The sequence below is a fragment of the Miniopterus schreibersii genome, assembly GCF_964146895.1.
Source record: "Miniopterus schreibersii genome assembly, chromosome: 1".
Classification (NCBI taxonomy): Eukaryota; Metazoa; Chordata; class Mammalia; order Chiroptera; family Miniopteridae; genus Miniopterus; species Miniopterus schreibersii.
The window spans coordinates 200,515,984-200,541,691 of NC_138101.1; the positions used below are offsets into that span (position 1 = coordinate 200,515,984).

The following is a 25,708-nucleotide window of genomic DNA, read 5'->3' on the forward strand; positions in this document are numbered from 1 at the left end:
GGTGAAGTGTTTGACTATTTGGTTGCACATGGAAGAATGAAGGAAAAAGAAGCGAGAGCTAAATTTAGACAGGTATGAACTAACCTGCCTCTGGTGTGTTAATCTGGTAAAGTTATCTCACTTAAACCCTGAAGCAAACAAGTGTTTGCACATATAAATGGTTATAGGGCCCATTAGATGGAGCAGGCAGTTGGCCATTCAGTATTCTGTTCAACAAAAATTTTTTCAGTGCCTTCGGTGCCTAAGGCACTGTGCTGGAGAAGCTTGGGTTCTTCTGGCTTTGTGATTGCGATTTCAGCCTCACACTTCGCCTTAGTTCTTGATAGTCGAGCCTTTAAAAACCAGAGCCTTTCACAGTATTTATGATTATACTAATTAAAACCATTTCCAAGTTTTTAACAATAAGTGTCACAGTCCAAAACTTATCATTAGTTTTTTCTTTACCCTGCTCTTCTAAAGAGACACTCATTTTAATAAGCAGGTTTTAAGGATAAAGGTGACTTAACTCTCCTGTCTTTATTAATAATAATTACTATTGATTGATCACTACCTGCCAGACAGTGGGATAGGTGTTTTACGTACATTAACATAAATCCAGCAGCCTTGTGAGTTAAGGAATATTATGCCCATTTGCTAAAAAATAAGGAAACTGAAACACTGGCAGATTAAATAATTTCCCCCAAATTTTATAGCAGAGGTGCCATTGATTGAGACCCAGGTCCTGTGATTTTGAAACTCAAATTTTTACTCATTATGTTGTGCTGTTAATAGACTAGGAATCAGCAAGTTTTTTCTGTAAAGGGCCACTGAGTAACTATTTCAGGCTTTGTAGGCTATACAGTCTCTGTGCAACAGCTTAACTCAGAAGTTGTAGTGTATACCTAGCCTTAGACAACATGTAAATGATTTGTTCACCTGATTGTGTCCAGCAAAACCCTCCCTCCCTCCCACCCTCCCCCCCCCCCTCTCTCTTTTTTTTTTTTAAAGGACTTGCTGCTAGGGGTAAAATCTACCACCTGAATAAAGTCCATTGTCTTTTTTTTTTTTAATGTTTTTATTGATTTTCGGGGTGGGGAACATCGATGAGCCAATCACTGATCAGCTGCCTCCTGCATGCCCCCTACTGGGGATCCAGCCCACAACCCAGGCATGTGCCCTGGCTGGGAATCGAACCCTGACCTCCTGGTTCACAGGTGACACTCAACCACTGAGACACACTGGGCAGGCCAACAAAACTCTTTACCAAAACAAGTGGTGGGCGGCGTTAGCCTACAGGCATGATTTGTCCATCCTGATGTAGGGAAAGGGAAGAAGCAGGTTACTTTCTACTTTCACACTGGCTCTGCCTTCCCATGGCTACAAGTTCTTCGTTTGGTGGCCAGTAGCCTCACTTCTCTAGCACTTTGGAGTTTTTGTGTTATTCACATTCAAGGCTGTCCAGGAAGGTACAGACAGGAGCCTTTAGGGTTTCACAGTGTTTGCAAAGGCACTGTTAGCTGATTTTCAGGATTTCTCTTGATTTGCTTAGTCTAGTCTTTATGGTTAAGGGCTTATTTATGAGTTTCTTAACTTCTGCTGTTCTTTAAGTTTAAATTAAAAAGCTTAAAAATACTAATGGTACTTGGAATTGAAACCTATTAAATATCAAAGTTGAAACTAAGTTTTGGCTATCATTTTTGACTTCTCTGATCATCAGTTTTTCTAGTTATAAAAAGAGGAAGTTATACTTGATGAATCCTGAAGTTCTTTTCAGTTGTTATTTTATTCTGTTGTCTATGGAAGGAAACTCCAGTTGCTCTTGATTACAAAACAAGTCTGTTTGGCCCTTTCTGTAGCTGTACTCCTAATTTTTATTTCATTTTATTTATTTTTTAAATATGCCTTTATTGATTTCAGAGAGAGGGATGGAGGGAGAGAGATAGAAACATCAATGATGAGCGAGTCATTGCTGGGCTGCCTCCTGCATGCTCCCCATTGGGGATCTAGCTTGCATCCCGTGCATGTGCCCTGACCAGGAATCAAACCAGTGACCTCTTGGTTCCTGGTTTGACGCTCAACTGCTGAGCCACACTGGCTGGGCCCCAGGTTTTGATTTTTAATTTCTTTCAGGAATTCTGAAGCCTTTATTTGAGGAACCTTAATGGTCCAGTGTCATGAGCAAGGGAGTATCCCCAAAACAAGTCACACACACATTTGTGTCTTTCCATAATGTCAAATTTATTAGGGGAGATCTCCCCAATAAGCTAATAGAGTCACACACAGGTTACTCACAGAGGGGGGGAGCTTATGTGATAGAAACGAGCAGAGTGAGTGTCTGGCACGAAGTCCCAGTCCCTGGTGGCATCTACAGGTGGAGGGGCGGGTGTCGGTCTCAAGCCAGGTAGCTATAATGACAGCATGTGACTGCTGGAGTGGAGGTCTGGCAAGACTCTGAGCATGACCCATGGTACAACCAAGCTGGAGCATTGGGTGGTTGGAGCTCTGATTTCTTATAGCCCATCGAGCAGAGGTCCCACTCATATCCATGTCCAGATGAAGTCCTTATCTAAGTGTCCAGACTTATGGTTTTGGGTGTTCCAGCCCTCATAAGGGTGTTCCCGTTACACCCCACTACCTCAGTCTTGACATAGCACTTGATGTAACTATCATGGCTGACAGTGACTCCATATTGCATTGTCAAAAGTGTCCAAAAAGTCTGCTTTGCTCTTGCTCTCTACATCCAGGAAAGGTCGTTTCTGGGCTTTGACAATTAGCAACATGACTTATAGTGCTTACAGTGAATAGTAATTCTCCTTACGATGTAGATGTAAGTAGTGTCTTACGATGGCTTATTCAGACCTGGAAGGACCGAGCATGATAAGGGTGTTTCTCTTTTTCTCTGTTTCTAATTGCCAGGCTTCCCAAACGTGTGTAAGTCCTCATTACTATGACTAGATTAAAAGTTTTCTATCTATGACAAAGCGGAAGGTATGCCTCGCACGAAGTACACTATGCACGATCTGTTTTCTGTATAAAGTCTGCCCTTCTTTCCTTATTTATCAGCGGATGGTTTCCTCTTCCCGCGTCCTTCACCAGTCCCATCCTAGTTATCGCTTGTGCTGTTTTAAACATATATATATATTTACTGATTTCAGGGAAAGAGAGAGAGAAACATTAATGATGAGAGAGTCATTGATCGAGCCCACAACCCGGGCATGTGCCCTGACGGGGAATCGAACCCCAGTCGCCTGGATCCTAGGTCAACGCTCAACCGCTGAGCCACGCCCAGCCAGGCTCGCTTATGCTGTTTTAACTTTTTGGCTGAGTTCTTGTTCTTTTCAAATGAGGAGACTAGCTTCCTGGTTCTGTCGTCCCCCCTCACCGCCATCTTGGAGGGTTGGTGACGTTGCTGCCTGTGTCCTGTCATGTGTTACTGGGAGTGAATTAGGCTTGTGTTCAGATTCCAACCTGGAGAACGTCTGGGTTCTCAGCCTTCTTTGGAAGTAACTGCTTCTAGCTTAAAGGTAGAATGCCAAAAAAAAAACCACACCGATTTATTTAGTATTTTCAGGTTATTGTGGCGTTATTTTAGCTTTGAGCTCTTGGTAAAAGAAGAAAATTTTTTAATCTCTTGAGAACGTGTAGGATATTGCGAAATCTGATTCAGAAGCAGACCTTCGAGAGAAATGTCAGTATGGGGGGAAATCCGAGGGAAATTGGGTCAGGCAGAAGTCAGGTAAAAGTTACCTGTTTCCTAGGAAATAAACATGTTACTATGTTTTGGGAAAACAAAGCTATTTCACTTTCCCAGTTTTCCTGCTGACAGAGTAGAAACAGCATTTCCAAAATATCCGATGCTCTTAAACCCACACTTTGGCATTGGAGTCTTAGTGCCTATGTTGATTTGATGAGCTCTGAGCTCCTGAATATTCACTTTGTGATGAAGTGTGAAGCTGCTGATTGAGGCCTTCACTTCGTATTGTCCCACGAAACCAAAACATCACAACCTTCTGAGTTTGTATGTCCAGGGTAGGTGAGTGCATGCGGCTTACAATTAAAATTAGAAAACGATTTGGAGAAGTAAGTAGTATTTTCATTATAACCCCAGTTTTGTTTATTTAAGCAAATGCACCAAAATACAGGAGCTATCTCTATCTGGTGGTAGTACGGGCATATACAGGGTAGGGCCAAAGTAGGTTTACAGTGACGAGCACATGAAAGTGTATTCTTTTATTATTTATTAATTGTAGTGTTTTACATATTTGTATAAACTTTTCTGTACTTCATGAAATTTCTACAATGAGCATATAAACTTTTATAATTAGAAAAGGAGACTTTTGAAAGAATTACTAGTAAGTGTAAAATTTTAGCAAAACAGTTGTTTCACAGTGTTAGTCATAGGACTAATGAAAAGCTGACTTTCTGAAAGCATAGCATCTGCTGAGAGTAGGAGGGGTCCTTGTTGGTGGAGCAGGAATGGTTTTCATGGTTTGAGGTTCACGTATATCACACCCTTCTACTTGAAGGAAGAGAAAACTGATCTTCAGAGAAGGGAAGTAACTTTGCTGTCCTTAAACCCACATCAGCTAAAAGGAGGGGAGAGTGTTGTAGGGAGTAGAGTGGCTGGAAGGAAAGTAATTAACAGGAGAAGCAACCTGGGTGAGCACCTGGCCATGCCTAGAACTGCTGGTTTGGTTTGGAGTTGATTACAGGGGTGTGGTAAGGTTGTACCTGAGACATCTGGTCCTGGGCCCAGGGGCAGCCAGGGTCCCTCAGATCCTGATGGGTTGTTGGGCCCTGGTGCCGCACTCAAAAGTACTGGAATGTTGAGGGGCAGGGCCCCAGAAGAGGCAGAATTTCCAGTTAAACTAGAGAGAGCAGTAAGGACATTCTGCACCCATCTCTTGCCCTCACTCCTGAACTTCTTCAAACTAAAAAGTTCAGAGCATGAGAAGGTTATATTTAGAGATCCACACAAACGTTCAAGTGTTCACTGAGTGTTTAGCATGTGCGAACATTAGTGACATATTTTCATCTCAACTACAAATCTGCACCAGCGATTACTGTTAACATTGCATCTCTCCTGTCCAGATAGTGTCTGCGGTCCAGTACTGCCACCAAAAGCGGATCGTTCACAGAGACCTCAAGGTGAGCCCCAGGACCCTTACCAGAGCACTCTGTTCCTGCAGTCTCACTTCTCCTGGCAGCTGTGACACGGAGAAGGCATGAATTAGACTGAGCCGTTACGTGCAACAAAATACATCCTGTAGTAATTGAATCCTTTAATCCAGTTACAGTAAGCAGCATTAAAAATAAAGAAAAATGAGTTTCTTAGAAGTATTCTGCATCACGGCTAAAGCAGCTTGTAGTTGGTTTCTGGAGAAAAATTATCACCAACAGATAGTGGCCTCCCAACATGCACGCTCTCACCTGGACACAGGGCCTCAGTGCCACCTGGCACCCCTTTCTGTGCTGTCAGCAGCAGTGGCTGTTTGAGACCCCCTTCAAGTCCTCCACCTCTGCCCTCGCTCTTGGCATAGGATACGGTTTCCTGTTTCACAGAGAAACTAGAAACATTGGGCAGAAACTCCCTCAGTTTCCCAGTAGGCCCTCACTTAGCTGCACCTGCACCCACCTTCACCTCTCAGAATTGTCTTGTTACAGGACAATGGGGCTGGCCCTACCTTTGTGTTCTGGGCCCTGTCTCCTGTCCCGTGTCATCCGTCCCCGTCCCCCCCCCCAGGCTACATTCTCAGCAGTAGCATTTACAAAAGCATGCTCAATTCTGTTCTATCTTTTACCGAAAAACCTCTCTGCCCCAATTTTCTTTCTAGATCCCCTTTTCTCTTCTCACCTTCACAGCCATATTTCTCTGAACACTGTCTAGATTCTGTTTTAACTCAGTCCTCACTTCCTCTCTCCTCATATAATTGTGATCAACTCTCTTACGCCTCTCCACACCCACCCTTGCTGCATTCACATCCGCTCTGGTAGCTGCAGTGGCTGCCGGTATGTTGACCCCAATCCATTCCTAGCCAGAGCTCCCTTCTTATCCAATATCTAGCTGACAAAAGGACACCTTCACCTAAGCATCCCTTGGGCACCTCAGGCTCAGCAAGTTCACAGCCTAAAGCTCTTTCTTCCTACACTGGAATATTAATTTCTCATCCAGGTACCTCTCTTTCCTTTGCCATACCATCTCCTCAGTCCCCAGGTCCTTTTGCTACTGTTCCCTAAATGTCTCCTGACCGGTTCTTTCCTGTGCCTGTTTCTACTGTCCTGATCCAGACCACCAGCGCCTTGAACTTGATTAGCACACTGGCTTCTTGCCTGGTCTTCCCCGCTTCCAGTGTTGTGTCTCCCTCCTGTGTTTCCCACATTGCAGCTAGAATGGTCTTTTGCAAACACAAATAAGATTGTTGTTTCCCTGCTTAAACTCTTCCCTGAGGTTGAAAACCCAAATTTCTGACTACTGGTCACTCTGCTGGCCCTTTGTGATTCAGCCACGGCCGCGTCCCCAGCCATCTCTCTCTGCATCTCTCCCCCACACACTGTCTTTGTTTCTTGAGCAAACATTCTCTCTCACCTTCTGGGTTTTCAGGCTGTCTGTTCTGCCTGAAATATCTCTCATCTCTCGGCAACATACCCACTACTGTCAATTAAACCTTCAGACAGCAGCTTTGACTTCACCCCCTCAAGGAAACTGTCCTGCCCCTTTCAGGGCTGGCCACGGCTCCCCACCTCCTCTGCCACAGCAGTTAGATCTGAGAGTGCAGCCGCTTATTTTTCGGCTTCATCCTTCTAAACCCTGAGCTTCTTGAGGGCAGAGACCCTTGTCTGTCATCATATATCCAGACACTGACATAACCCCTGGTGTGTAGTTGTATAGGCAAATGTTTGTTGGAACAATTGAAATCACCGTGATCTGATTCTTGAGTAAGGTTTAGGAATCCCTATGTCCCCCAATAATCGCCATTATACAGCTGTTTAGCGGTTTTATGAAAGGTGGCTATCCACTTAAAGCTAGTATTCATTTTTTTAAAGCCTCCTATTCTTAATTTAAAAGGCTGTTTATTAAAAGTTTTTTGGTTTTTCTTATCACGGGGCATTTGTTGTTTAAATTAGTGCTAGAATTCATTTATACCTCGTCTCTTATTGGTTGTTAATGTTAAAAAAGTAGAAATCCTGATTTATATTCTTTTTTTCTGGAAAGAATGTTTTCTCATTTTACTCATTAGGATGTATTAACTTTATATCATTACAAAAGGCTTTTATGAAATGCCTAATTCTATCATAGTTCTAATTATATTTTGGTTAAATTTCATTTTTGTCTTGATGTTTTCCCTCTAGGCTGAAAATCTATTGTTAGATGCTGATATGAACATTAAAATAGCTGACTTTGGTTTTAGCAATGAATTTACTGTTGGCAGTAAACTGGATACATTTTGTGGTAGTCCTCCATATGCAGCCCCAGAGCTCTTCCAGGGCAAGAAATACGACGGGCCAGAAGTGGACGTGTGGAGCCTCGGTGTCATTCTGTACACTCTGGTCAGCGGGTCGCTCCCTTTTGATGGACAGAACCTAAAGGTATAAGAAGCAGTTGCATCCAGGTTCATCAGAAAGCTGGAAGGATTTTATAAAATGATGACTGTTACTGTTTTAATGTTATGTCAGTATGGGAGCATGGGGTTTCTTTTTTAACCTCAAACTCGACTCACTAGTTTTCTTTCCTCTCTACCTTCACAAAGGAACTGAGAGAGAGAGTATTAAGAGGAAAGTACAGAATCCCTTTCTACATGTCTACAGACTGTGAAAACCTTCTCAAACGTTTCCTGGTGCTAAATCCAATAAAACGAGGCACTCTGGAGGTAATCGCATAAGTGGTAATATATAACAACTTTGGAGACTCTCTAAAATATTTTTAGAACTTGGCTTGAAAACTGTATTAAAAACTGTCCTGGGGCTTTTAAAGCAGGATTTGAGACATTAAAAACATTTTTTTAAGTTACCCTTTGAGCTGTAATCAATGAAATGTTGAAAGTAAGTTTTCCTAAATATTGTGATCATGAGAATAGTCTCTCTTCTGCTACTAATGAATAGTTCGCCTTTCAGCAAATCATGAAGGACAGGTGGATCAACGCAGGGCACGAGGACGACGAACTTAAACCATTTGTCGAGCCAGAACTAGACATCTCAGACCAGAAGAGAATAGGTAATCACTCTGTGCTGCATACTGTGTGCGCGGTGACATTCTGTTTACTCCCATGCTATATGAATCAGCTTATCTGTTTTGCAATGTTTGGGAACTTTTCTGTTGTTTCCTATAACAGTACTCAGTACCTTAGAAATAAGCCAGCTGCCCATTTTTGTTAGGAAATGTGTAATCTTTTGGGTCAAATAAAGGAAATTATTTTATCTTATAACACAGTGCTTTCTTACCCAACAAAACACATAAACTATATGCCTTTTTTTTTAGATATTATGGTGGGAATGGGATATTCACAAGAAGAAATTCAAGAATCTCTTAGTAAAATGAAATATGATGAAATCACAGCTACGTATTTGTTGTTGGGGAGAAAATCTTCAGAGGTAAGAGTAATCAGAAAAAACTAAAATATCCTTTGTGTAAATTACCAGTGTATGTAAAGTGTCTTCTTAGTTTTTATTTTTTTAATATCTCTTACTCTTGGTATATCATTTTTTAGTTCATCTGCAAATGAATCAACTCTTCTGACCTTTATGAGCTACTGTTTTAACTTTAAGATAATAGCCTTTCAGGGCGCAGCCACAATGTCTGTGAAGCTGCCCTAGGAGCCAGAGTTCTTGTATCCCCTTTTTCCACTTCCCGTTGCAACCAATAAGGGTTGTTTATACTGTTAAAAATAATAACAATAATCTTAATGGTGATATTGTCACAAACTTGGTTAACCTATAGCTATTCATAGTTTAGAAATGATGTAAAATATCAGATGAAGTAAATAGAGCATTTAAGTCATTTCAAAAAAGCCTAGAAAGAAGATGGTAAATACCTCCTGTCCTTTTGTGAGTTTCTCCAGCAGTCAGAACAATGCTGTTACCTGAGATGAGGGCTATCGTATTTGTATGTTTGAGACGTCTCTCTAAATGATCTGTTTATGAGAGGTTTGCGTGTTATGAGTTTAGTTTCCTAACCAACCATTTGGATTCGTGTGTGGTTTGCTCTGTTTTTCTCATTTTCTCTTAGCTGGATGCTAGTGACTCCAGTTCTAGCAGCAATCTTTCACTTGCTAAGGTTAGGCCAAGCAGTGACCTCAACAACAGCACTGGCCAGTCTCCTCACCACAAAGTACAGCGAAGTGTTTCCTCAAGCCAGAAGCAGAGGCGATACAGTGACCATGGTAAGTTGAGACCATCCCCATGTGTTCTCCGGGCGTCTCCCCTTACGCAAGAGGCCTTCTCACATTGAGCAGGGCCTCCTGGGGCTGGGTTGGGCTTGATTTCCGCCGTCCTCTAGGTGCTGACATGATTCTCTCAGGCTGTGTCTCCTTGGTGCATTCTGTGCCTCTTGATGGATAAGACCTAGCTGGGTGGAAACCTTACCACTTGCCCCTCTGGGACCCCTGCTGCAGTCTGTAGTTCTCTGTTCATTCCCTCCATCTCTGCTGTCTGGTAGAACTTTGTACAGTGTTGAAATGTCCTGTCTTTGCTGTCCAGTAGAGGAGCCACTAGCCACATGTGGCTACTGAGCACATAAACTGAGGAAATGGTTTTCAGGGTTTTTTTTAATAATTACATTTATGCAGCCACATCTGACCAATGGCTCATATTGGATAGCATGGCCCTGAAGAATATTTGGTACCCCAGTTTTTTCTTAGTGGTTTAAAGTTTTGACAAACGTCATTCTCAGCCACACTCTAGCTGTTGATGTGTCTAAACACCCTCACTCTTAAAATTTTCACCATAGAAGTGAATCTCTTATAAGACTTGGGACCCTCAAGGGTATGGTTACCCAACTTGACAGTCTGCCTTCAAGGCAGTCCCATGTGTTGGAATCCAGACATTGTAGCATTTGGGTGTTTATTTGCCTGTAACTGTGAATGTTAATGTTGCAGGTATTTCCTTTAAGTCCATTATTCTAGGATTCAGGAACCAAACCTATGTTGGCCTGGTCCTAACTTTTAAAAATACATCCTCACATGGAGCATCCATTTATCTCTGTTCAGTTCACTTCCCTTCTCTGGATGTTGTCACCTCCGTTTTTTCACTTTGAGAGCTGGCACTTAGAACTGCACGGAGCATTCCAGGTGTGGACAGCTTGGGTTTGGTACGAAAAGTGATGACACTTTGATTGGTTTCCATTTCTCTTTCTGCTGATGCCATCTGTCCACATGGTTTGGGCTGAAGCAGCACGTTATACTGATACTGCCAGTAAACTGCCTATATGTCTGCAGTTTGATGGTCTTAACTGAGAGCTTGGAACCCATCTGGCTCCAGGATTTGTGCTCATGGCAGTTGTAGACCAAGTATTCATCTGGGTCTCTGTCTCTTGTGTTCATACTGGTTGCTAATAGGGTTTTTCAGTGCCTGTGGACTGCCGGGAAATTAGCAGAAATGCCTACATATTGCTCCAAACCATCCAATTTAAAGGGACTTGTTCCTCAATCCTGGAAGAAAGCTGGTAATGGAGTTTTCTCATACCTCTAGTGCAGGGGTAGGGAACCTTTTTTCTGCTAAAGGCCATTTGGATATTTATAACATCATTCTTGGCCATTCAGAATTATTAACTTAAAAATTAGCTATGAATAAAGCTCCTAGATTTATTTCTAGTCCCACCTGCGGTTGACTTGGCAGGGCCAGACCAAATGATTTTGAGGACTGTACGTGGCCCACAGGCCAAACGTTCTCCACCCCTGATTTAGAAGGCTTGAGTGGCCCATAAATCTGGACTGTTTTGTTTCAGAAGGTGATGGCATCTCTTGTACAGAAGGATGTAGTGCTCTCATGTGTACCAAGTGAGTCAGTTTATTCTGGATGGGCTGTGTGCATAAAGTCAGTTTGATTAGTTATCTGTACAGTAACTGTCTCTCCAGAGGTTTCTGAAGGGTAACTGTACATGCCTAATAATAATCAGTTTTTAAAACTTTACATAGATGCCCTGGCTGATCTTGCTCATTGGTTAGAGTGTGGGTCCACCCATCAAAGGGTTATGGATTCGATTCCTGGTCCAAGGCATGTACCTGGATAGAAGGTTCGGGGTGGCGGGGGGGGGGGGGGCAGCCAATCGATGTGTCTCTCTCATATCAATGTCACTCTCTCTCCCCCCCTTTCCACTCTCTCTAAAAAATCAATGGAAAGAATATCCTCAAGTGAGCATTAACAAAAGACAAACCAACCAAAAAACTTTACATAGAAAGTTAGGGACTAATAGTGAAATTTCAAAATTGAATTCATTACATAGAGAAAACATTATACATGAATGGGACACATCTTAATGGATTTTACCGTCTTATATTTTTTAGATGAATAGCAATCTTAGGTCATCTTATACAATGTGTTTATTTTCACAGAATAAAATGTGAAACTATATTCTGACTTTTAAAGAGTGAACTCTTTATTTTAGCTGGACCAGCTATTCCTTCCATTGTGGCGTATCCAAAAAGAAGTCAGACCAGCACTGCGGACAGTGACCTTAAAGAAGATGGTGTTCCCTCCAGGAGGTCAGGCAGCAGTGCAACTGGAGGGAAGGGGATCGCTCCAGCCAGTCCCATGCTTGGGAATGCGAGCAATCCCAACAAGGCGGACATTCCTGAACGCAAGACAAGCTCCACTGTCCCTAGTGTAAGTGCTTTTGATCTCTAGAGCACCACGGGGATTGTAGGGTGAAGTGTTCCTATGTGCTCATCTGCCCCCTAGATGAACAGTCAGACCTTTATGTCAAGGGTGGTTTCTAGTTATTCCACAAACATTTGCTGAGCTTTAGGCTGTGTCAGAGGCTGAGAAATGGAAAGACCTCATAGTTGAACAGGAAAGAAAACCAAATGATAGTGCAGACAGGTGATCACATACACAGCACTGAGGGCTCTGCCTGCCTGTGGGCCAGGGAGGGGGTTTCCACTGCATTTTCAGAGTTCTTACAATAAAGAACTTTGACTGCATCCTTACCATGTGCTGGGAACTGTGCTAGGTGCTTTTTTGTGTATTAGCTAAATTTTAAGGTGAAGAAAAGTTAGGTTATTGCTTAAAATCACCTGAATCCACCTGTTAATCCCTGCCTTTAATAAAATCTCCCCAGTGAGCAAGTAGTATTTGTTAAATAGAATCTGTTCAGCTTTAGAAACTTTTCCATTAATTAAAATGTGTCTTATCTGACCCAATGTAGTAATTCCGTCTAGCACTTCTAAAGGCATTTTAGGAAGAAGTCACAGAGAAAGAACAGTTTTAAGGATATTCTATAACCATGCTCTTCTCTACAAACTGAACAGTTAACACAGCCCTCCTCCACCCCAGATAAAAACTTAGAGTGAGGACCGGGGGGGCTCTGCTGCTCCCTTGGAGAGTCTTGTCTGTGCCTTCTGGGATATGAGTGCTCATAAAGGAGCCCAGAGGGTTTTGTCTGCTCATCCTCTGATCTTGGGCTTTATCCCAGCAAACCCTGTGTGAAAAGGGTTTTTCCTTTTGGCTTCCTAATGCCATCAAATTGGATTGTTATTCTTTAGCCCTGCAGTTTAAATTCAGCCTCCAACTCTTGGTGACAGTCTCCAGAGGAAGGTAAGAACCTTGTTCTTTGCCTTCATAACTTTCCCTCCCTGCTGCCCTACTCATCTGCACACCTCCCTTTTGAAGATTATATCCAAGCATTATCAGTCACCTACATTTGATTATCCACAAAGGAAAGGCTAACGTTACTGTTATTTTCTCCATTAGTCTTTGGAGTTTAGTATACATGGTCTGCTGAGCTAATTAAAGGTGACTGCTTTTATCTTTTTTTTCTTTTCTTTTTAATCGTCACCTGAGAATATGTTTTTTTCATTGACTTTTAGAGAGAGAGGAAGGGAGGGGGGGGGACATCAATGTGAGAGAGAGAGAAACATGGATCAGTTGCCTCCTCTACGTACCCTGACCAGGGATCGAGCCCACAACCTGGATATGTGCTCTGACTGGTCGGTAATCAAACCAGCAACCTTTTGGTGTACCAGATGATGCTCCAACTGACTGAGCCACCTGGCCAGGGTTTATCTTTTTTTAAAAATTGTTCTTATTTGATAAAATTCCTTAGTTATAACTTTTGTTCCTTTTTAATTTTGAAAGTAAAGCTTATTTATTTATTTATTTATTTATATTTATTTATTTATTTTAATTTTAAGAGAGAGGGAGAGAGAAATAGAAACAGAAACATCAATGCTGAGCTGCCTCCTGCAGAGCCCCCTACTGGGGATCAAGCCTGCAACCCAGGCATGTGCCCTGACCTGGAATCGAACCTGTGACCTCTTGGTTCCTGGATGGTTGCTCAACTGCTGAGCCACACCTGCCAGCCTGAAAGTAAAGCTTTTAAAATTGGTGTGGAATTAACATGACATATAATTAACCATTTTAAAATGTACAATTCAGTGGCATCTAGTTCATTCACAGTGTTATGCGACCACCACCGACCTCTGGTTCCCAGACTTTTCAGCACAGCAGAGAAACACAGAACTTTTCAGTGCCCATTAAGTAATCACTTTTCTATCCCCCTTCCCCCAGCCCCTGGCCGTTTTCTCTCCCAGTGGAGTTGCCTGTTCTGGGCATTTCCCATAATTGGACTCAGACAATAGGCAGCCTTTTGTGACGTGCTTGTTTCACTCAGCATCATGTTTTTAGCGTTCAAGCTATAGCCTCTGTCAGTGTTTCGTTCCTTTTAACAAGCGACTGCTTTTCATTGATGGACATTTTGCTTGTTTCTTAGTTATTATGAATAATGTTGCTATAAACATTCATGTATAGGTCTCTATGTGGACTTAGTTTTCATTTCTCTTGGGTTTATACCTAGGAATGAAATTGCTGGGTCATGAGGTAATTCTGTATTTAACTTTGTGAGGTATGGCCCAACTGTTTTCCACAGCGGTGGCACCATTTTGCATTCCTATCCTATATGAGAATCCCTGTTTCTCCACATCCTTGCCAACACTTATTTTCTGTTTTTTATTATAGCCGTCCTAGTGGGTGTGAAGTGGTGCCTCGTTGTGGTTTTGATTTGCATTTCCTTAGTGACCAGTGCTTGTCCAGCATCTTTTCGTGTGCTTATTGGCCATTTGTAGGCCTTCTTTGGAGAAACATCTATTCAAGTCCTTTGCTCATCTCTAAATTGGTTTGCTTGTCATTTTGTGATTGAGTTGTAAGAGTTCTTTATATAGTCTGGATATTCAGCCTTTACCAAAAATATGATTTGCAAATATTTTCTCCTCTTCTGTAGGTTCTTTTCACATTCTTGATAATATCCTTCCCCCCCCCCCCAGTCCTCACTGGAGGATATTTTTTTCATTGATTCGAGAGAGAGAGAAACATTGATGTGAAAGAGAAACATCAATTGGTTGCCTCCCGTATGTGCCCCAACCAGGGATCAAACCTGCAACCTGCATGTTGCCCTGACTGGAAATGGAACCTGCAACCTTTTGGTGTACAGGACGATCGATGCTCCAACCAACTGAGCCACCCGGCCAGGGCTAGTTTTATAGTTTTAACTCTTTTGTTTACGTATTTTTTATTTGTATATTTACCTTACATTTATAACGCTTGCTTTTTAATTTGTTTGAAAGTGTTAGCTTTGAAAACAGTGGATCTGTCTTTGTACTCTAAGTAATCTGTGAATTATTGATGGATTATAGCAGCCAGCTTTTCACAGTCACTCTGCATAGCCACTCTTCATCTTTTCTGCCTTGGGGCGTGGTGCTCTCTTCACTCCCTTTCTGATCTTTTAGCCAGTACTGTTGATATTTTAGTGTAGGTTTATTTAAGGACTGGGTATTCATGTTTATTTAAGCGAGTTATTTTTTTCTCGTACTATGCTTACTAAACAGTTTAAGACAAAAATGCCCCCTTTTTTTAAATAGAGTAATACAGCATCTGGCGGAATGACTCGGCGAAATACTTATGTTTGCAGTGAAAGAACGACAGCTGACAGACATTCAGTAATTCAGAATGGCAAAGAAAACAGGTAGGAAATTTTACCTGTTTGCAAGAAGTTTGTTTTTCCCAAGAGAAATAGAAGCATATTATTTACTTCTCAGTTTTTATAATCAAAATTCAAATAATAGTGGTAAGTATTCTCTAATGGTAAGTTAAATTTGAATGTGAATTTTTAGTGAGATACTAGATTTCCAAATTCCTCTCGTCCAGAGCTTATCCTCCGCCCGGCTGTGTGATGATTATTAAAAGGGTTGAGTTAAACCAGGGAGCTTTCCTGCAGGAGGTAGATAGTAAGCTATGGTTTAATTGTAGAATAGTAAAGTCAAGATTATTTTGTGCACATTAATAAAACTTGATCAAGACCAAAAGGGAGAACAATAAGGAGCCGTGCTTCTGAGGGCCGTAGATCATGAAGTGGAGACAGGGGTGTGTGAGCCTTTAGCTCTAGGCCAGCAGTTTGCCAAAGGTGCCAGGTAGATGAGTATTACCATAGTTTCCACCCTAAAAGAGACCTACTCGAGAATCGCAGAGTAATGAGTGTGTATCTTCTGAGTGTTTAACCTGGTGGAAAGGTGAGCAGACCTAGAACAAGCATAATTTAGAACACATGGTAATATGTCAGGAGAGAGTCATCATGCAGCTTTCTTGGGGTCACACAATAAATAGAGTTGGAAAAGTGAGAGGAAGTGGGTCCAGAGACCTTGGGGGTAGCGCTAGTTTGTGGCGGGGAAAGGAGAGAAGATGGATGGGTAGAGCAGGTAACTAGTCCTGTACAGAGCACAGCTCCCAGGCGGCGTGGGTCCTCTTCCGCCCAGACGAGCGGCTGCTCACACCAAACCCAGTGTGCTGAGCAGATGCGGCTTCTGCGTGGAGGCCTAGATCAGTCTGCGTCACTGGTCGTCCCCGACCTCTTCACTTGAGCACTGTTTGGTCATTCCCAGGTCCAGCATCAAAATTGGTTCTTTTTTTCTTCCATTTACTTTCTGAAATGGCACCGTAAGCTTTCTCTTTCCTGTAGATCTCATTAGTCACATGAAACGTTTGATCACTAACTTCTGTGACAGCCTAAGTAAAGTTGTTCTTTCCTCCTCCATCCTTAAGACCAGACTATGCTTTATATCATTCCCTCTTCCACAGACCACTTAAATTTGAATTGATATGAAGGTAAAAGCTTTTTATGTAAGGTTATGTAGATTATTCACTGAATTTCTAGAAATACTTACATTCCAGTATTCTCTTTGCTGATTCCTATGTGTGTGCTTGTTTTAACATTGTCTCTTTCCTTATGATTAAAAACTATTAATGACTTATATGGCAACTGGGCTAGACAGCTTACAAATACTGATTGATTTATTTATTTAATAGTTGTCCTGGTAAATTTTTTTTTATTACAGTTACATTCTCAAATCTATAAATTTCTTCTAGTTCAGAGTGATTTAATAGAAGATATCAATAAAACACTTAGAAGCTTCTAATATATATTTTAGTCTACAGAGCTATAAAAATGTTTCATGACCCTCTCTTTTCATGAGTTCTTGAAGTTGTTGAGCTATTTATCAGATTCCTTTTGAACTTTAAAATGTACAATTAATTTTCTGAGGTACAGCCACTGTTTAAGAGGCTGTTAAGATCAGAATCTGTCTCCCCCCTTTTTATGTTTGTGCACATGCTCTTCTGTTTCCCCTTTCCTATAGTGATTCAGTTCACTCCTTGGAAATAGTTTTAAGAATTCTCAGATTTTTTTTGGAGACATCATCGCCTGACTATGTTTTACCTGCAGGTACCGTCCTTGTTGGGGCCGACTACTTCTTGTCCTGACTGGGCCTCATTGCTTCTAATAGCATCAGTCATCACAACACTTTGCTTCTCAAGGTGTTGTCTTTACCTTTAACCAAACAGAGCCTCAGCGCCAAACCACACGAGACGGGGCCCATAATTTTAATAATAACTGGATTTTCTTTCTATCTTACAAATGAATTGAAAGCGGATTTCCACTTAAGGCAGTAAATGTGGCAACTTTCTCACCCTTAAAATAGATGCATGAGTCATCAATTAGATGCACTGAGCCTTCTCTGTGGACAGGTGACTTCTTAGACCGATGGATGCTTCTTCCTGTCCCATAGACATCTTAGTCCTTGACAAAATACCAGTGAGCTCACGATGCCTGGGTCTGTGCTAACTTCTGAAAGGACATTAAGTTCTCTTTTTAGCCTTGAATATGTTTGACTGTTTTCTTATATGTGTGAACGTTTATACAGAATTCCAACGTGAGAATGATTATGGCTGATAAAAACTGTACGGAAGATTAAATATAATCTTAGACAAGCTCTTCTTTAGCTGTCTTTAGCATTCTACTTTGAGCATGGGATGATGATTTTTTGGTTTCGTTTTTTGTTGTTTTTTTAATCCTTGAGGATTTTTCCCCCCATTGTTTTGCAGAGAGGGGGGTGGGGAGAGAAACATCAGTGTGAGAGAGACACATGGATTGGCTGCCTCCCACACGTGCCTGATGGGTGCCGGGGATTGAGCCTGCAACTCATCTGTTTTGTTGCTTGCTTTGTGGTGCAACGTGGATTAAATTTCTAAAAAATAATTCACTATTTGCCTTTAAGATTAGTATGTAAAAAAATTTAATAATTTTTCATGAAAATATCCATTTACAATTCCTTTTTAGGAAGGTCTCTAACTTCATCAAGCTTCTGTTTTGCTGCAAGGTGTCTATCCAGACTCCTGCCTTGCTTACATGCCTTGTAGACCTTGCATGCACTGTCCAACCAGTGGCAGTGTGCCTTGTGGGGAATAGATCCAGCAGCTCTTGCTCAGTATCTCACTCAAAGCCCTGTCCTTCCCCAGAGCCTTTGGACCATTTATAATTCCCCAGGGAAGAAGCCAAACAACCCCTACCTCCCCTTCTTGCCCTGCTTTCCTTAATGCATCCATTGATCCAGCTGCCAGTTTGGACAAGGGAGTGTCAGCAGCTGGCAGAAGGGATAAAGTGTGTTGCCCCTTGCCTTGTCCTGAACAGACAATAGAGCAGAAAGAGTTGTATTTATCTTAACTTGTTAAAAATAAAATTATATGTATATATGTATATGTCTGTCTGTATGTATTGGGAACAAGCCAGGTATGTGGCAGGTGAACAAGCTTTAATGAAACAGGTCATCTGTGAGTCCCTACAACTTGAAAATTCAGGGAGAGGAGTCAGGGCACAGCTCCTTGTTCTGTTCTGATTCCTGTCCTCGGTCCCTGGTTGGGCCCCGCAGTATCAGACTATCTTCCCACACTCAGCTCTGCTCAAACAGGAGCCTAGGGGTGTGTCCTCTATCCCCATTGGTTTGGCTCTAACCCTGTCACTGGCCAGGAAGGCTGGGAAAGTCTGGGGTAGAGTCAGCAACATATAGGGCCCGGGAGCCTTCCCCCGCAGAGCAGGATTCAAGTGTTGTTGCCACAGGGAAAGAGTGAGTGCCGAGTGACAAAAACACAAAACCAGATCTATTTTTGTTTCTAAGGCATTTGTTTCCAGTAGTTCTAGGACTATGGTAGAGCCACTCTCCCAAGTCAGAGGGCAGAATTCTCAAACAAAAATTCAGGGACAAGCAGGTCTTATTAAGCGGTTTATTGTAAAGACCCACCCCCCTCATACTGAGACTTTCAAAATTCCAATGCTCGTTTCATTAACTTCCCTTTTCAGTTAGGAGAACACTTAGCACCTGCTGTAGCCAAGGCTCTCTGCTGACACAGGGGACACAGGTGGGAGTGCAGGCCTTGCTTTCAGGGCACTTAAGCAGGAAGAGTCACTGGGAAACGGGTGCAGAACAGCAGGTGTGCTCACCAGCTGCACAGAATGGAATGAAAATAGAAAGATGCCCACCTCCAGGCACAGAGAACAGTTTCTGCACAAGTTCTTCGACCTGATAATGCATGACCAAGGGACTGCATGTTGCCAAGAGGGCCAGAGAATCGAGTTCTGGGAGGTGATGCAGAAGGTAGAGCCTGGAGAGATGGCAGGGCCTAGGCTGTGGGTGCTTAAGGATGCAACTTGGGTGCCAGGGCAAGGTGTTTGAACTTCATCCTGAAGACTGTGATTTTGAAAGTTTATGAGTGACAAGGTTGGGTTTGTATTTTTGGCAGCTCAGCTGTGTGGTGGACAGGTTGGAGGGTGTGTGGGCGAAGGCCAGGGTACCAGTGAAAACTGGAATGGACCTGTGACAGACAAGGCTCTGCGCTCAGACCCTGCCTGTGAAGGGATCGGAGAGGTGGGTGGGGCTGGCTGAAGCCGCTATTCGGAGGTTGACACCCACAAGATGCCACAGCTGCTCTGGCTGCTCTGGAGGGTGGGGCAGGAGGGAAAGAACCAGCAGTTCCTGAAAGTATTTCTGCAGAAAGACCCTGAAAGAGTATAGCCAGAATTATACATCCTGATTGTCCTTAAAGGAAAGAAACTGTCCCTTGGGCATTCCAAGGACACACTGGACGAGCTGGGATTAAGGACAGCTGTGTGTGCCAGGTGCCACTGCAGGCGTGCAGCCACTTCTGCCTCTCTCTCTGTAAACGGCTCATTTGCTCTCTCGTTTAGTTCCACCTTGAAAAGGGGAGCCCCTTGACCCCTAAGGAATTTTGGCTTGTTTATGAAGTGAATGTCCATTGAGTAGGAAGATTTTCAGCTCTATTTAATAACTAGTTACTAGGCTCGTGATCTTACTAGTCTCCTTCATTTTACTAGTCACTGCTCTGGGAACAGCTCGGGAGCACAGTGTGTTTGTGCTCTAGATTGACGTGACCACTTCAGTTTGCATGGAGATTTTTAGGGTAGGTTTTATTTTATACACAGCTCAGAAGATATTGTCCCTCTGGCGTAAATAGCCAAACATGTAAGATATTTTCTTTTCTTTAAAGCTGATAACACTTTTAAAATTATTGCTTAAAAAAGCAGCTACAAATTAGCAGTTGCTCCACAATCCGCAAAACAAGTCTAAGATTTTGTATTTTGACAGAAATGAGATGGTTTGGGGAGGAAGGTGAGTGCTTTAAACCCCAGGTTGCTCTTTTTGTCACTGGTCCACCATCCTGTTGTTTCTGCCTCTGCCTGAACCCAAGCCCCCTCCCAGCCTGGCATAAATGTTGGCTAACGCAGCTAGCCCTGCCTCGGTTTGTACCACACCTTCCACCTGTCAGCTGAGACATTAGGCGTCGATGTCCATGTCGGCCTCTGGTCACCCTAAGATGGCAATAGCTCCAGTAGACAGTGGAGGCGATAACGTCGGGGCTGTGTAAGAAAAATGCATATCCCTCCTAGCTAACGTGTGCCCACTACTGCTTAATTTCATGGGTGGGTTTTATAGTCCAAAGTTTCCTTGTGGTTATCCACAGTGTTCCTCGTATGTGTGGTTTTAGTTCCGCACATCCTCCCTCGTGGTGTCCTCGGTCATCTGTTTGTCTTCGTGCCTTTGCATAGTACAGAGGGGATGAGAGTTCCCCTCCTCTGCAGGCTGCTTTCAGCATGTGGAGCTTTACAGTATTTATGCCATTTGTGTGCTTCCAAAACTTTCGGTTGCCTGTTCTTCAGTTTCACCTGTGTAGCCTCTCTTTCCTTTATATCGGCAAGGTTCTCTGCATGTGAGCCATTTGAGAGGGAAGCAAAGGAAAAAAGCTTGAGTTTCAAGCCATTCTATGTCCTAGAATTTCCCTGCATTATCTTGTCCTGAAAATAGGTCTGCTGTTCTTTTAAAGTTCACAAGGCTTTGTTCCATTATATGTGATTCCGCTGGTCCCCTTTCCCATTTAACTTATTTTGCTCCTAAGACCTGTGAAATACTCTTTGGGTCTGGATTTATTAAAACTGGTTTTCTCCACTCTAGATAAAAGGTATATTGTGACTGTAATTTTTGTGTGCCATGTTTGCCACAAAGCCAGATTTGGTAAACAAAAATGTAAAGATCTGTATTTTCTGACCTCGTAGCACTATTCCTGATCAGAGAACTCCAGTCGCATCCACACACAGTATTAGCAGTGCGGCCACCCCGGATCGAATCCGCTTCCCAAGAGGCACTGCCAGTCGTAGCACTTTCCATGGCCAGCCCCGGGAGCGGCGGACTGCCACGTATAACGGCCCACCCGCCTCACCCAGCCTGTCGCATGAAGCCACGCCACTGTCACAGACTCGAAGCCGAGGCTCCACTAATCTTTTCAGTAAACTAACCTCAAAACTCACAAGGAGGTAAGTGCCAGGTGGAACTGGTGGTTTGGAGCAAAAAGAGACCTGTCTTCTCTCTGTGTGAAGCCACTACTGGCTGCGGTTCATTTTGTCTTTAGCTCATGTTTTTCTGGTTTATGTATCTAACTAGACTTTAAAATCTTTTAGGAGAGATATCCTGGTAAAAGTTTTGGGGGGTGGGGGTGTCTTTAATTGCTATTTCTTTGCATCACACATTTGTCTGCATGGATGGTCTCTACGGCAGAGCAGGGCCCCAGACCAGGGTAGATGGGCTGGCGCCCCGTGAGCGGCCATTGAGGAAGACACACTTCCTCTTCTCTCATCTCATTGTCACTGAGGAATCTTGAAATTGTGCTCTCGGTCTCAGTGAGTTATAGTGAGAACAAGGTAACTTTCTGAAATAGAGTTATGGAGATAAAATCCTGGTTTCTTCTCAGAAAGAAACTAGTATCTGGTTGTGTATAAAACCTTCATGTGTCCAGTAGGCTGTCATTCGGAGCCTTGGGAATCTCTGGAAATCTCTATGGTGCCCTTGAAGTATTTAAATTTTATTTCCGTTATCTAGCTAGAGGTTGCAAAAGCCTAGAAATATTGGCTGCTTCCAGAGGAAAAAGAAAAGATCCACTTTGTACCATTAGCAAATAGCCAAAGGCACCTTTATCCAGAATCTTGCCCAGGACAGCTGAGATCCCTGCATGTCCAGGATGCCAGAGAAACTGAGAGTGCACCTTGCTCTGGATTAGTGTGTCTGAGTGTCCTGCAGGTTTGCCTGTTTCAGACCCTCCTGTTCATCCTGTGTCTCACTCAGCACAACAGTGGATCCTCTCAGAGTCTAGAGTGGTTGACGCCTCCTCCTGTCTCTGCACTCCCTCTGGCCCATTAGCTTGCTGCTTAGTTTCACGCCATCTTTGTATTTAACCTGTAAGCTAAGTACTGTACCACTTTTTCAGTCTCCTTGATTCCTCCCATAGTTTTATAAATTAGATCAATCATCTAAAAGTTAGATGAGTCACATTACACTGTTTCCCCAGATGATCTGTTGACGGGACATTGAGTACTAGATTAGGCAGGACTTCTGACATCCAGTAGCATTGACCAGAGGTAAGAGCAGTCAAAAGGTCTACCTATTACTCTCTTCTCAGCCCCTTTGCTGAGACACCTCGCCCCAGACTGGGCAGAAGAGCAGATGCCCTAAAAGGTCTTGCCAGATTTGGAGTTCCATCCAAGAAGAGTCTGCCGCTTCCCCCCCACCCCCCCAAGGGTAATTCACTTCTTCCTTTCCATGTCATCCCAGGCTGCCCTGTCCCCCAGCTCCTTCCTTGGGGACTAGGTTGAAATGGAATCTGTCTCTGAAACTTGGATGGTAGGAGGTGGAGCCTGGGTATCATTCACTTGCTTGTTCACCGTCCTGACTCTGCTTCGTATCACTTGGTGTTTTGCCCTTTGAGCGTGGAATACACATGCAGCAATGAGGTCTGGCTGAGCGCTGGTCACAGCAGTCAGCTTGGTAGCCCTCTAGTAGACTCATCATTAAAACCCTTGAATTTATTTGTCTCCTTTGTGCTCCTTTTTTTTTCTTTTTCATCTTAATATATGTACTATCATTGATAAAAATAGTATCTGCTACCATTTATTGAATGCTTGCTGTGCACTAAGTGTATGTACACACATTCTCAAACACTCAATCTCCACAGTCTACCCTGTGAAGTAGATATTACCCGATTTTATAGAAGAAACGGAGAGGTTCAGAGAGATTAAGGCACCTGGTTAAGACCCTACAGCAAAAAAGTGCTGAGCCAGATCTCTTGAAGCCACTACGTTGTGCTCCCTACAGAAAACTGTAAAGGGACTGTTGTAGGCATTTTCTAATTAAATTTATTTCATGTATCTGAATCAGAATTGGAGGTTAAGGTTTCTTGTTTAAAAATCTAGGGGGTCATCTTATTTTACAGTTCCACCCCCACATTTTCCAGAAAGGTCATCTTCTGTTTGAAAGTTTGCAGGCTGAGGTCTGTAGTCTCCTTGGTGCTATACTTCAGCTGTAGCCAATTCATTCTTAAAGACAGTCAGTCCTTGCTGCCTTAGTCCTGTCAGCCTCTGGTCCTCCCCAACTGTAACTGTAGCATTGCCGTTCTGGTGCCTGAAAAGTTTGGGTGTTTGCACTTAGAACTGCAAAGGAGACCTGCCCTGACGTGGTGGGCAGAGAGCCGGCGCCAGCACACCTGCTCTCTGCACCCTGCTCTGCCCTGGATGCCCTGTTGTTTGGGAGAGCTGTGGGCCCTGCCACCTCTGAGGCCCTGTGCAGTCAGCAGGAGCGAGGCAGGATCTCAGACCGCAGCTTCCTGCTCTTTATAACTCAGGGGTTCATGAGAGGAAAAGTTGAGAAGCAGTCCTATGGTCCTTAACCAATAACACTGCCTTTCGTCATGTAGAAAACTTGGAAATGAAAGTATCTTTTTTAAAGACTTTTTAATCAACCTTCAGCTAAAATAATTTTTTGAGTAATACTGCCTTTATGTAGTGCTTAATTATTTAAAAAATATTTTCAATGCATGATCTTCTCTTCCTGCTGTGTACCACTTTTGATCTGATTATGAAGTGGTTGGTGGTTACCTACAGTAGTTAGAAACTTTTTTAAATTGGTCACTATCTCAAGCAATGCCAAAGTTACCTGAGTTAGAAAAAAAATCCAGGGATTTATTCATTCAGTCAGCAGATACATACACGTGCCTCCTGTGTTCAGTCACAGAACTGGGCATTAGAGGTAGTTTGACGAGCCCAGGCTACACGTGCTCAGGAACGCTGACAACATGGCCACACCAGCCTGACCCTTAGTGTGAAATGTCCAGTGCACCCTAAGCATCTTCTTAAAAATTTTTAACAACCAAAGCACTTTTTTAAAATTCAGTTCATTACTAAAACATAAGAATGCATCGCCTACTGTTATATCGTCATGTAATTTTCACTCACTTCAGTATCTAAAACTGAAAAGCTTGCTTCATTTTTAAACCCTAATAACTTATTTTTTTCATAACTACTGTTAATGTTTAAATCATCTTCCTGAAGTAATGATTCTCTTAATGGTTAAACATTTTATAATGAAATTTTTAATGTTTCTGTATAAGAACATGAAATTTTTGTTCATAAGATACTCTGTAGAAAATTGAGAAATGTTGTCTTATTACTAGTTCATTGCAAATGCCTTAAGTCATTTATTTAAAACAGGATGTTGACTTTATGATCATAAAACATATCCATGTGAAGAACCTTAAAAAAATTCATTACAGCTAATGTCAGTGTTCACTGCTAAGTTTCTGTTTACAAGTACAGATATATTTATAATTAAAAGATCACATACTCAATTATCTGTAATAATTTTGCTTTTTCAACATATATCACTGTTTCATTTTTCATTGTTCATTGGACAGAGAAGGAGCCCTGTTTTATTTGTTGTTTCTCTTTATAACTGACTGGATTTTATATTTTATTTGTGCAAGTAATTTTTGTTAATTTTTTTTTTTTTTTTTTGGCTTAATTTCTTTTAGAAACATGTCATTCAGGTTTATCAAAAGGTAGGATTTATATATACACTTTTTTTTTTTCCAATCCTCACCCCAAATTGGCTCCTGCAATTAACATCAGGTTTGGCTTTCTAGCCTTATTTTTTGTTGTTGTGTTTTTTTTTTAAACTAAACTTCCTGCTGAGAACTAAATACTTATTTCTTTGAAAGGAAACTGGAAAGAAATAGATTAACTCTTTTAGGCATTTTTAAAGGGATGTGGCACCCATGTAACAAGAGGCCTACGCATGCTCTGTGCATTTTCTTTCTTCGGTAGAATTATTTAGCATCCAAATAATTCTGTCTTCATACTAATAACACTTAGCATGCTTCTGTTTGAGGAATGAGATGTGCAGTAACACTGATGTACATTTCATGGGTGGGCAAAGGTAAGTGGTGATTGTGTTCATTTTCATTTCACAGAGGGTTGAATTAGCAAAAGGCTCTGAAGTGGAAGGGAATGAGCTAGTATTATGATAAAATTCAAACTTACAGCCTACTGGGTCTGGGCTTGGGAAGCTGCATAGCAGAAATGTTGTAATGTTTTCAGAGTTGAAAAGTAAGTAGTAGTATATATGAAAGCCACTTCCCACCAGCCACTGACGAAAGCACATCTCGTTTTTAATTAAAGCGCTTTAGTAAATGCTGTTCCTACCAGATGACTTTATTTTTAATTTAATCTTCACCCAGAGAATTTATTGATTTAAGAGTGAGAGAAAGGGAGAGGGGAAGAGAGAGAAACGTTGATGTCAGAGAGAAACATAGATCGGTTGCCTCTCATATGCACCCCAACTGGAGACCAAACCCATTAACC

The 25,708-nt window shown here is 42.3% G+C and overlaps 1 protein-coding gene across 5 annotated transcripts in view; it reads left to right on the forward strand.

Annotated features, from left to right (window-relative positions):
* The window catches only part of MARK3 (microtubule affinity regulating kinase 3), an 81,661-nt gene that overhangs the window by 51,593 nt on the left and 4,360 nt on the right, over nucleotides 1-25,708 (forward strand). For 2 of the 5 annotated variants that reach the window (XM_081138982.1, XM_081138984.1), the window contains exons 6-15: nucleotides 2-72; nucleotides 5,071-5,127; nucleotides 7,330-7,566; nucleotides 7,728-7,847; nucleotides 8,092-8,191; nucleotides 8,456-8,568; nucleotides 9,203-9,356; nucleotides 11,579-11,796; nucleotides 15,045-15,148; nucleotides 21,080-21,337. In XM_081138982.1, coding sequence (XP_080995108.1) covers nucleotides 2-72; nucleotides 5,071-5,127; nucleotides 7,330-7,566; nucleotides 7,728-7,847; nucleotides 8,092-8,191; nucleotides 8,456-8,568; nucleotides 9,203-9,356; nucleotides 11,579-11,796; nucleotides 15,045-15,148; nucleotides 21,080-21,337 — 1,432 coding nt within the window. Of the gene's footprint in view, nucleotide 1; nucleotides 73-5,070; nucleotides 5,128-7,329; nucleotides 7,567-7,727; nucleotides 7,848-8,091; nucleotides 8,192-8,455; nucleotides 8,569-9,202; nucleotides 9,357-11,578; nucleotides 11,797-15,044; nucleotides 15,149-21,079; nucleotides 21,338-24,879; nucleotides 24,907-25,708 lie in introns of all 5 variants that reach the window. The other 3 variants (XM_081138981.1, XM_081138983.1, XM_081138985.1) reach the window with 3 other exon arrangements.